This window comes from Aulostomus chinensis, chromosome 18, assembly GCF_037954235.1.
Source record: "Aulostomus chinensis isolate RoL2024-O1b breed Wild chromosome 18, RoL_Achi_v1.0, whole genome shotgun sequence".
NCBI lineage: Eukaryota > Metazoa > Chordata > Actinopteri > Syngnathiformes > Aulostomidae > Aulostomus > Aulostomus chinensis.
The window spans coordinates 19,775,568-19,788,167 of NC_141337.1; the positions used below are offsets into that span (position 1 = coordinate 19,775,568).

The 12,600-nt window shown below is 43.8% G+C and overlaps 1 protein-coding gene across 2 annotated transcripts in view; it reads right to left on the reverse strand.

Moving 5' to 3' along the window:
- LOC147245588 (junction plakoglobin a-like) overlaps positions 1–12,600 on the reverse strand; it is a 92,431-nt gene that overhangs the window by 11,177 nt on the left and 68,654 nt on the right. For both annotated transcript variants that reach the window (XM_086186068.1, XM_086186069.1), the window contains exon 16: positions 1,401–1,540. In XM_086186068.1, the coding sequence (XP_086042194.1) occupies positions 1,404–1,540 (137 nt within the window). In that variant the 3' untranslated portion in view covers positions 1,401–1,403. The remainder of the gene's footprint in view (positions 1–1,400; positions 1,541–12,600) is intronic.

The following is a 12,600-nucleotide window of genomic DNA, read 5'->3' on the forward strand; positions in this document are numbered from 1 at the left end:
TGAAGTGACATTGCCCTGGATAACTCTCAGTCGAGCAGGGTAAATAAATCTTGTGCAAAGTCCAGCAGACTTAAATATTTTCCTGGAGTCCTCAAAGAGTTGACGGTTTCTCATTATCTCGGCTGGGAAGTCCGGAAAGATATGGATGCGCTGACCTTGGTACAACAGGGGAGGTTGTTGTGCTGCAAGCCTCATAATTAGCTCCTTAACACAGTAGCTGTGTATCTTGGCTATTAGCACACGAGGTCGGGATGGCTTAGCGCTGCTAGCAGGCTGTCCACCCAGTCTGTGTGCATGTTCAACTTCTATGTGTTCTATGTAAAATGTTCTTTCCCCAACAAATCTTCAATAAAGTTGGTCACAAAGTCAACCGGGTGGTTTGACTCAGCATTTTCAGGCAGACCTATTATCTTGATGTTTTGGCATCTGGAGCATGCCTCAAGGTCCACAGCTTTGTCTTGTAAAACCTTGTTAGCGTCCCCCAGGCGCTTAGCCTGTAGCTCAAGTGTGCCTAACCTGTTATCATGGTCGCTGGCCATCACCTCCACTGCAGAGAGATGAGACGTGTGTTCTGCCAGCATAGCTTGAGTGGCCTGCAGAGACTCTTCCAGTGAGTCAAATTTGTTGGCCATTTGCTTCCTTATCCCACTTATGGCAGAGAGAATAGCTGCACTTTCTAGTGAGAGGTTAGCTGTTAGCTCAGTTCGCAAGCCACTCTCGAAAGGTTCCAGAGTTTCTTCACCGTTTGCTTCTTTGGTGGCATCTTTGAAAATGTTCCATGTGAGTTTCAAAACCTCCCTCTTACTGACTTTGGTCAGAAAGTGGTGTTTTATGAAAAACTTTTATCGGATTTATCGGAGCAGAGCCTCACTTAGGCACGTCAAGTCTGTCATATGCACTCTAGCGCCCCCCGTTCTTTCTTACTTCTAATTTGACTTTATAAACCATTCCTCAAGTGTAAGATAAATAAAAGTCATCAAGGTCCAGAGGGTGCTTGTTGCTGGGAGACTGCACAGACTGGGAGGTGAGGATGCATACCAGCACAGCCATACACATTGTATGATCCATTTAATTTTTTGCTCAGAAAATCAAGGGTCAACTCCAAGACGTGTTTTCAGAGAGCTGAGACATTCAGGCCACTCCGCAGTACTCAATAAGGGGAATGGGGTCACGTCTGATCTCTAAAGAACACTCTTTAGAGACAGAACTAATTCATCCCTAATTTCTAATTTAAAGTCACATGACTGGTTGACAACAGTTCATCAGAAGAGCAGCATCAACACTTAGTGGGAGACCCTAACGATGGAAGGAAGCATATGACTGACACGTGCACACTTACACTTTAAACATCACTTAGAACAGTTTTCAACATCAGAGCTCTGTGTCGTGTCTGATTTTACCTGTTAGAGAGGTTCAGGGTAGGCCTGTCTTGGGTCGTAGGTCATGTCAGACATATAGGGTTCATGGAGGTCAGGGTCAAGTGGCAGGGTGTCCAGAGGCAGGTCTGCATAGCCATAGGGAGGGTAGGACCCATCTAAGTCTAGACAAGAGAGGGACAGGCAAGCTGAACAACAGCACTACACAGGAATCAAACACGTTCAGATTGACAAGTACAGCCAAAGTTGGAATGACTTACAATTGTATTCTTTCTAATAGCCAGCAGGGGTCACAAAAAGAACATGTGAGGGGAGGTAGCAAGACCCAGCACCAGCTGAAAGACTTTTCTGAGCTCAGCCCAGCTCAGCTCAGGGGTTTGGAGGGTGTTTTGATGGGCTGGATGACAGCACCACATATATTTCAGTCAAAAAATGCCTATGGAAACTGCCTAAATGTGTGGAACATAAACTGAGATATCAAATGTCAAGGTCTCTGAGCAGGTTTTACCTTGACCCACACTCCAGATAAACAAACTATTCCTTCAGTGCAAGTGGAACTGGTTCATCAACAAACTTGCATGTTAGCATGGAATTCTGCAGCGACAACACAGCAGTTTGTCTTGATCTCAGATCCACATTGAAAATGAATCATTCTGCATTTAAGTGAGTTGTCCTAGCTTTTGTTTCAAAGGGTCATTGGGAAGTCTGATTATTGATAACAGCTGGATGACAAAAGACATCCAAGCAGTCACCCTCACAAAGTGAGGGGGAAGGAGCACTGTCATTTGTCTGCTCCCAAACTCAGGCAGATATTAGGGTTATATGATTTAGGGCTCTGTAGACTCCAGTCTCTGCCTAAGAAAATATAACCTACCAATTGAAATCAAAAGAAATGCCTCAATGCGCAGTGTTCAGACTGTTTATATTCCTCTTTCTGTATGAGGCTGTTGTGGACTGAGTTTTTTTTGTCAAATTGTCTTGTGTTTTCATGGAGTTTACGGCTGTGTTGTGTTTCCTTTTTTCTCATCTCTGAAGCAGAGGACGCGGTGGCTCAGAGGCGTGGCTGGCCAATTCTTCCAGAGGAGCACAGCTGAGCACACCTGGGGTCAGTCCAGCCATCACCACTCCAGAAAAGCCTGGTTACCAAGGTACGCCTGTGTCCTCACTGTTAGCCGGCCTGCAGCCACCGCCACCCAAGCAATCTTTTGAGTTGTTTTCCTCTTGTGAGGAAGCCCAGCCTGACCCCAGCACCGCTACTCCCAGTGGTTTTTGCAGTTACCATTTTTCCCAAATAACCCTTTGTTAACACTGCCAACTCACCTCCCTGCCTTTTGGCTCCACCCTGCACACAAGCCGTCACAGAGATACTGTGACATGGCTTTTGGCTGCAGACCCAGGGAGAGCTGATGTCTGTTTGATGGCTGGAACAGAAATGATCATGTGACCACACATGCACTTGTATTTATATTCTGTGGGACAGGCTGAGTTATAATTGTGAATGAAAGATGATGACCCTGTTTATTTAACTGTTTCGAACTCCTAAACTAAAATGACCTCTATTGTTGTGCATATATGCATTTGTTTTAATTGAATGTCAATAAATGAGTTCATAATCATTAAACCAAATTGTATTCATCTATTTTTTGTTTATTAATTCATATATTGTTTGATAATGTTATCTTTATAAAGGGGGTAAATGTGAGGGTTAGGGTTCTGACATCAACAAGGTAGAGTCAAGGGTTAGAGTAAGAAAGGAGGAAGGAAAATGAGGGAATGAAAGAGAGGCAATGGGGATAAAAATGGGACATCATAATTCCTGCTCCAATATTCTTCTAAAGTTAAAAGGAATTTTAATTATTATTGTTTTATTTTATTCAAATTTAGTCCAAAAAGTTATTGAATATGAAGTAAATATATCCACTGTCTCTCATTTTTACTTGCTTTCCGAATCTGTCCATAATGAGAGACAGCTGTCCAGCCATGCAGCACAAACGACTCGCAAACAGAGCATTCATTTCTTTTTGTACCATTGAATTCATGTTGAGTCATTTCATTTAAAAATGTATTTTTTGTCTTCCCAATATATTGTTTGTCACATTAGAACAATAAATCATCCATGCATCATCCACCATCCATCCATCCCTCCATCCATTCACCCATCCTTCCATAGATCCATTGATCCATCCATCCATCCATCATCCCTCCATCATCCCTCCATCTTCTCCCTCTTCTCCTGTTAAGGGTGGTGGGGATGGAGCCTATCCCAGCAGCCTTCCCCCTGGACAGGTCACCAGTCCATGGCAGGGCCAACACATAGAGACAGACAACCATTGGCTCTACCAGCCACGCCTACGGTCAATTTAGAGTCTGGATTAACCTGGTCCCCTCTTGATGTCTTTGGACTGTGGAGGAAGCTGGAGTACCAGAGAGAACCCAGCAGGAACAGGGAGAACATGGAGACTCACACAGAAAGACCCCGTGCTGCAGCTGGGGCTCCACCCACAACCTTCTTGCTGGGGGGCCACAGTGAGGAACACTGCTCCACCGGGCTGCTCACAATTAATCACATGAATAAAATTTTAGGTATTTAAATTAAAAGATTGAGGTTTTTTTTTTATTATTTACTTTATTCTGTAAGTATTTCAAAGGACAAAAGTCTTTTGGTATGAGATTCTTTATCTGAATTGTTTTATGGTAAGCACTGACTAAAATGTCTTTGAAATTTGATTTTTTTCCCTTAAAGGCAAAGATTACTGTGTAATTTTTCTAATATAGTTGGGTTTTCAACAAATGATTTGAAATTATTATTAGGGCCTGAGCCTGAAGGTTCTTCAGGTGAAGATCCTATCACATTGGCTCAGCAGATCAACACATTAGCAGCACTAAAAACACTACAAAAACCCACTAAACAGTGTCCCAGCCCCTCCAACACCCATGAGGCAGCTGGGCCAGACGGCCTGGAGCCGGTTTTCACATCCACACCATTCAAAACCTGGTCCTGGACTGTTCTTGCTGTCAATGAGCGCGCAATATGAGCATCATCTAATTTCACCCCCTGAACATGCATGACATTCACTGAAATTTGGCACACTTGTCCAGTCTGGCTAAACACTCACTAATCAAAAAGAAAAACAACAAAAAAAGTTAATAGCGCCACCTAGGGAGCCACACAACTAAAAGATAATTTTTGATAATTTGAAGCGCTATAACTCCTCCCACGAATGTCCCACAAACATGGGACCAACACTGTTGGACTCGTCTCATCAAGACTAACAATTCCTAACTCTGACCCCTCACCTATCTACAACAGAATGTCCACAAATTGGACAAAACTGTCAAAATGAGCACTTTCTTTACTCCCCAACAAAATCTATCTCCTCCTAGGGCATTAATGCTATCATTTCCAAACTTTCACACATTACTCTCTCAACTGTGCTGATTAAAAGTTATTAAAAGTTTTTATATGAATTTCTGGGTTTGGATTTTAGAATCCGTCAAATTGGGGGAGACACGTTTCAACTTACAATGGAAGCCTATGGGGAGACGGTGTCCTCTCAGGGTACATACTGTCAAACAAACGCTTCTCACGTCTACACCATCCATCCCACAGCTTTAACAAACACACCACTGCATTCCTGACAAAAACCCCTCCAAAAACATGTATGCCGACTTCTTCCTCTTGTCCACACTCCAATACTGGTGCTCCTCCTCTCTCTCCACTCTAGCACAGATCAGAGACAGAGCAGTGGGGGAGGGGTTCTTAAAGGGCCAGCTCTCAGCTCTGATCTCACTCTAGCACAGATCAAAGACAGAGCAGTGGGGGAGGGGTTCTTAAAGGGCCAGCTCTCAGCTCTGCTCTCACTCTAGCACAGATCAGAGACAGAGCAGTGGGGGAGGGGTTCTTAAAGGGCCAGCTCTCAGCTCTGCTCTCACTCTAGCACAGATCAAAGACAGAGCAGTGGGGGAGGGGTTCTTAAAGGGCCAGCTCTCAGCTCTGCTCTCACTCTAGCACAGATCAGAGACAGAGCAGTGGGGGAGGGGCTCTTAAAGGGCCAGCTCTCAGCTCTGCTCTCCACTCTAGCACAGATCAAAGACAGAGCAGTGGGGGAGGGGTTCTTAAAGGGCCAGCTCTCAGCTCTGCTCTCCACTCTAGCACAGATCAAAGACAGAGCAGTGGGGGAGGGGTTCTTAAAGGGCCAGCTCTCAGCTCTGCTCTCCACTCTAGCACAGATCAAAGACAGAGCAGTGGGGGAGGGGTTCTTAAAGGGCCAGCTCTCAGCTCTGCTCTCACTCTAGCACAGATCAAAGACAGAGCAGTGGGGGAGGGGTTCTTAAAGGGCCAGCTCTCAGCTCTGCTCTCACTCTAGCACAGATCAAAGACAGAGCAGTGGGGGAGGGGTTCTTAAAGGGCCAGCTCTCAGCTCTGCTCTCACTCTCTGATCAGACTCAGGCTTCTAACTCCTCAACTACAAGGCCACCACACTGGACCAAGACACCCTTGGATTCAGGCCAGGGGCTCAGGCCCTCACAACGCTGCTTGTTTTAATTTGTGATTAATCATTACAAATATCGATGAGAAGTTTGTAATTAATGGGATAATTAATTTGCATTTACTTTGTTTTCAGAAAGGTTTTCAAACAATGTCTCCAAAAGTACCCTGTATATTTGCTTTTTCATAAGACTCCAAAAAGAATTTTAACTACTTCAGAAAATCATGTTGTGTACCAATCCAATGAAATCCTAATCATGAGATTTTGGACGAAAACTAGTTTTGAACAATAGGGCATGAGAATCAGTGCCTTCACTTTGAACACTTTGATGTCCAATGTTTTAATTACATTACAAGATGGTCCCTTACATAAAGGGGTCTTCAAAAAATCTATTTTTTTTCTTTATGGACTTCATATTCTAATTCAATTGATGGGTCACAAGCACTAAAAACAAAAATTCAATAAAATTTTCAAGTTCTTTCTCCATATCAGACTAAATTCCTCACGCATCATCTTGGTGTCTAAGAAAATTCAATGTTTTTTGGGACAGTGAGCAAGGACCTCATCTTCCCAGTTTGCCATTCGAATATTGGCCTATGAAGGGGCAGTTTTCTGCCCATTGTTGTTCCCTTCACTTGTAGAAAGTACTCATTGTTGAACCCAAAATCATTTCTATTTTAGTTTATTTTTAATAATTGCAGTCATGCTGCATCCAACCTCTTATCATCAGGGTATTTTATCCTAATGTTTTTTTAGTAATATTAGTATATAAACGTTCTATCTCCATTGTGAAAGAAGAAAATTTGAAGGAATTTTAATGTTTTTAACTGAATCAATACAATGGTATGTATCCTGAATGTGGCGGCACGGTGGAGCAGAGGTCCTCACTGTTGCCCCCCAGCAAGAAGGTTGTGGGTGGAGCCCCAGCTGGAGCACTGGGTCTTTCTGGGTGAGTCTCCATGTTCTCCCTGTTCCTGCGTGGGTTCTCTCTGGCACTCCAGCTTCCTCCCACAGTCCAAAGACATCAAGAGGGGACCAGGTTAATCCAGACTCTAAATTGACCGTAGGTGTGGCTGCGAGAGCCAATGGTTGTCTGTCTCTATGTGTTGGCCCTGCCATGGACTGGTGACCTGTCCAGGGGGAAGGCTGCTGGGATAGGCTCCACCCCCACCACCCTCAACAGGAGAAGAGGGGGAACATGGAGGGATGGATGGTATCCTTCATGTAGGATGGATGCTTCACTGAAAGGGTGTTAAAAAAAAATACTCTACCAATACTGCAGTCTGATACATTTCACTGGAACAATGTGAGACAATGGTCTGCCTGGAGGTACAAGGCCAACTCAGCTGTTCAGGCTTCTTATGGATTTTAACACTAAACAAAAACAAAACTTAAAAGGAGATGCAGAACCCAGAGGTCGACAAGTTCACGAGTTGCCTCCTGTATTTATCTGTATAAAGCTTATTACATTTTTCATGAATTATTGGAATGATTTTTAAATAAATATTTCCATCTAATTTTTATAGTATGTCTCATCATTTCGCTGATAAGCCTCTTTAATATATTGATCTCTTCCTAATACCACCCCGTACTCCCCTTTTCTCCGGGGTTAAATACAATATGTTTATTTTCGTCAATTCTTGCAATGCTTTTACCTCTTCTTGTAACAAATTAAACCGTTCTTCATGAAAATTGTAATTTTATTTAAAATCCAATTTGTCTTTTCAATCAGCAACTCAACCTCCTCTGGGATCTTGTCCATCAATGATATCCAATTTGACGGAGGTGTAAAAGGTGGCACATCCTGTTTTTTGTGTATCTGAAATAATGTTGCCAGGTTAATTTTTCTGTGATAGTTTTGTATATCCAATAGTCATTGTATTCATTGATCTTGACTGAAATTTAGGGTTAGGATAAAAGTTAAACCTCTACTCGGAAGATCTAATTGTGCCCTAGTAGGTCTAAAAAAAAAAGCTAAAACTATTACATTCTCAAATATAAGGGGGCTTGACCACTCAGTCCCCTACCCAACAAGGTTCTTGGGGGTATTTCATTTAAAAACCTAACACAATTGTTGAGCCTTGCTCTGGTCATATCCCGTGTCCAATGCAGATGAACCCTTTCTGTCTAGAAGTTGGCACTCAGAAGACGGGGAACGAAAGGTATGCTTACTCATCTGCAAGACTGCCTGAAAGACATTAAATCCTGGATGTCTTCTAACTTCTTAATGCTAAATTCAGATCAAACTGAGGTCATCATGTTTGGACCTAAACACCTCAGGGACACACTCTTGAATCAGATCTCTACTCTAGATGGCATCACCCTAACTCCGAGTACAACTGCAAGGAACCTTGGAGTCATTTTTGACCAGGACCTTTCCTTCAGCTCCCACATAAAGCATGTGACCAGGACCGCCTTCTTCCATCTGCGAAGTATCGCTAAGATTAGGAATATCCTTTCCCAGAGTGATGCTGAGAAACTGGTGCATGCATTTATCACTTCTAGGCTGGACCACTGCAACTCTCTCCTGTCAGGATGTCCTAAATACTCCCTAAAAAGTCTCCAGCTGGTCCAGAACGCTGCAGCGAGGGTTTTGACGGGAGTTAAGAAGAGAGAACACATCTCTCCCACTTTAGCTTCTCTCCACTGGCTTCCTGTAGGATCTAGAATCGACTTCAAAATCCTTCTGCTGACTTAAAAGGCTCTCAATGATAAAGCCCCATCCTATTTGAAAGAGCTCATTAGTCCCTACTGTCCTACCAGAGCACTCCGCTCCCAGAATGCAGGTCTTTTAGTGATTCCCAGTATCTCTACAAACAGACTGGGAGGTAGAGCCTTTAGTTACCGGGCTCCTCTACTGTGGAACCAGCTCTCTCCATGGGTCAGAGAGGCAGACACTCTGACTACTTTTAAGTCCAGGCTTAAGACTTTCCTTTATGACAGAGCCTTCAGTTAGGACTGGTTCAGGTAGCTCTGAACCATTGATAGCTATGCTGCTACAGGCTTAGACTGCTGGGGGACACATCAGGTTACATGGAGCCCTCCTCTCCTCTCCTCTCCTCTCCTCTCCCCCTCTCTCCTCCTCTCCTCTCCTCTCCTCTCCCCCTCTCTCCTCCTCTCCTCCCTGCACATTTTTGGAACTGTCATTACCATTACTTGTTGCACTTTGTAGTTTGGCCTTGGTGTCTCGCAGTCTCTCTGTGTTTCCACAGATCCACCAGAGCCCCAACCCCCCCCCTCTTATTCCCTACTGTTACACTGGCCTGCGCTCCCCTTCCATGAACCAGTCTGCCATCCAGTCCCCCATCAAGCTGGCTTGCTCTCCCTGCCTCCCCTACCAGAAGCTTCCTTCTTCAACTGTTATTAACATTTCCATGTTTCCCACATTTTGTATTGTAAACTGTTTTCTTGTCTGTAACAACATCTACTGCACGTCTGTCCGTCCTGGGTGAGGGATCCCTCCTCTGTTGCTCACCCTGAGGTTTCTCAGATTTTTCCCTGTTAAAAGGGTTTTCTATGGAGTTTTTCCTCAGTCGATGTGAGGGTCTAAGGGCAGAGGATGTTGTAATGATGCCATGTGAAGCCCTTTGAGACAAACTGTTTGTGAAAACGGGCTCTACAAATAAAATTGCCTTGCCTTGCCTCCTGGAAATATGCCCACTGAAGTTTTTCAAGTTAACTTGTATCTGACATGGCAAAGCAAGGGAGAAGTTTATCATTGGGATCCAAATCTCCACGAGGGGTAACTAAACTGCGTCTTTGCCATCCTCAATGCCCCTGACATCTGTTTATCAGGGGGTTCTTTGATCCTCTGTATTCTGCAGTTCAAACCAGAACAGAGTACGACTTTCTCCACCATTGTATGGCTGGAAACTTTTGAAAAGATGGCTTGCACATGCCAGAAGTTAGCTCCAGGATAACTTTCTGTCCAAAGGTCTGTAATGAAATAAACTAGTAACCTTGACAAATTAGACTCCTCAATCACAAGCAACATTTCCAGACACTCAATTCCCAATCAACCATTTTGTGTCATGTATTGATGTGTCATTTCACTCTGAAACTGCAAAGTTTCACAGAGTGAAGGTAGTAACCACACAATCCTCTATCCATGCTAACTAGTGTTAGGGCCTAAGGAGGGTTCGGAGTTAGGGGTTAGGGAGGGTTAAGGGTTAAGGGTTAGGGGCTCATGAGGGTTAAGGTTACAGTTATGACCTCAGGAGTGTTTGGGACTAGGGTTGGTTAAGGGCTCAGGAGGGTTAGGGTTATGGAAGGTTAGGGTTTGGTGCAGGGGTTGGGGAGGGTTCAGATTTAAGGGTTAGGGAGGGTTAGGGGTAGGGAATGCATTATGTCAATAAAGGTTCTCACAAAATATAGCTACGAGGATGTCTGTGTGTTTCTGCGTTTGTACCACTGCAGTGAATTAAACTTTTTTTTTCAAAAAACTACATATTCCCCTCTTTAATATATTGACTAGGCAGCATGGCTCAGAGGTAAAGTAACCGTCTAGCAACTGAAGGGTCACTGGTTTGATCCTCAACCTCGGTGACCATGTCGAAGTGTCCTTGAGCAAGATACTGAACCCTTAATTGCTCCTGATGAGTAGGTTGGTGCCTTGCATGGCAGCTCCACCATCAGTGTGTGAGTGAGTGTGAACGGGTGAATGAGACGATACTGGGTGAGGGGTTAAGAGCTTTGAGTGCTGCTAGGGTAGAATAGTGCGATATAAATTAAGTCCATTTAACCATTTACTGAAGCAGATGAAAATGGTGAGATAGAGGGATTTTACAGTGTACACAGAGGAAATTAGAGAGGACAAGCAACTCAGTGATGGCGATAAGAGCCATTTTCTACTTTGGTCAATCTCCTTCCCTCACACTCACCTTCAGGCTTCAGCTCCCTCCCCTCCTCTGTCCTCCTTTTCTCTTCTTCAGAGGGGTTTTGAAAACATTTAAAGGTTGTAATCAGTAGCTTCAATGCTGTATTGATCAATTCTACTGCATACTCAGTAACAGCCTGAACACTCACTAATTAGATTTAATCCACATAAACAACCAACAGTATTGCAAAACTATCAGTCACATAAATATTCCCTGAAGGCTACTTGACCATCGAAAGGCCACAGGGTGCTGCTGCTCTGTTGTCACGGCAACAACATACCTCTAATCATCTGCTACATTTCACTAATACACCATGAATTCCTAGAAGGACTGTGTGTGTGTGTGTGTGTGTGTGTGTGTGTGTGTGTGTGTGTGTGTGTGTGTGTGTGTGTGTTCTTGTACTTGCTACATATTGAGGACTAGAATACGTGTTTAACCAACAGAGTGAGGACATTTTAGCCGGTCCTCACATCTTCAAAGGGTCGTTTGAAGGTCAAGACTTAGTTTTAGGGTTGAGGTTAGAATCAGGTTCAGGTTAGGTTTAGGGTCAAGGTTAGGGTTAGGCAGTTAGTGGAGATAGTTAGGGGTGAGGAAATGTGTTATATCAATGAAAGTCCTCACAAAGATATAAGTACAAGGATGGTGTGTGTGTGTGCTTGTACTTGCTACATAGTGTGGACCACATTTAATCAGCAAAGTGAGGAGAGTGGCTGGTCCTGACGACTTTAAAGAGCTTTCTGAAGGTCAAGACTTGGTTTCAGGGTCAGGGTTAGATTTAGGTTTTTGCCAGGTATAGGGTCAAGGTCAGGCATTTTAGTTGTGATGGTTAGGGTTAGTTTAAGGGTCTAGGGAATGGATGAAGGGGGCCCCAGGAATGGGCAGTGGGGTTAGCACCCCTGGCAGGGAGTCCACGCAGCAAGGCTAGCAGTGCACTCTGCTGTTTCACTCAGAATGTGCCTGGGCACCCTTATTGACCCTGGCCAGATTTTATAGGTTGAATATGATCTCTTTCACCCCTAATTTTCACCAGGCACAGCTTTGCTGACGCTAAAAACATCTGTCCTCAGCTCAACTGCTATTTCCACCAGCAGCATTTCAGATACAGCACGTTTTATTTGTCTTGGTTTATGTGTTTTTATCATTTGCTTGTGGAGTTTGTGGTCATATTGTGTCCTTTTTGGTTTGATTTTGTGAGCATGACTTTGCACAGGGTGTTTTATTTTGAAAATTGACCAGATTCACCATGCCATTTGTGGAAGGACTTCCTGCTTGATCTGTTCTCTGCAGATTCATGCACTGTCTGTCAAAAATAAACTGTCTGCGAATTCCTTGAGAAGTAGCATGCTGAACCGCTTCTGGTACACGACTGAAACACACCTGACACTTCTGGTGGGCCAAACATAGCCACAAACTCCACACACACGCACAATAAAACACCAACCAAGTGGCAATGGCCTCATCAGCAGAATCTGAGCAAGTTAACAAAACACGAGATGGCTTTGTGGAGGACGGCCATAAACAGCATTGTAGTATTACCATTTATCACCATTAAGATGGAGATTGTGGAACTTCAGTCAACATGAGAAATTTTGTCAGGCAGGCAAGGAAAATTCTGGATGATCCCTCTCATACATGACTTCCTGATTATGAGCTGGTGACAACAGGAAAATATTACAGAGTCAGCAGAAGTAGAAGTACATGTTTTAAATTGTCCTCCCTTCTACTGTCTTTCTACTCAACAAGTAGCCCTGCTTAAGGGATTAAGTTGGAAGCCACACCAGTTGAATTTACTCGATTGTTCTTTTATTGGACAGTTTTTTTTTATTTGTATAACTTCTTCAATTTATTCTGGGTTCA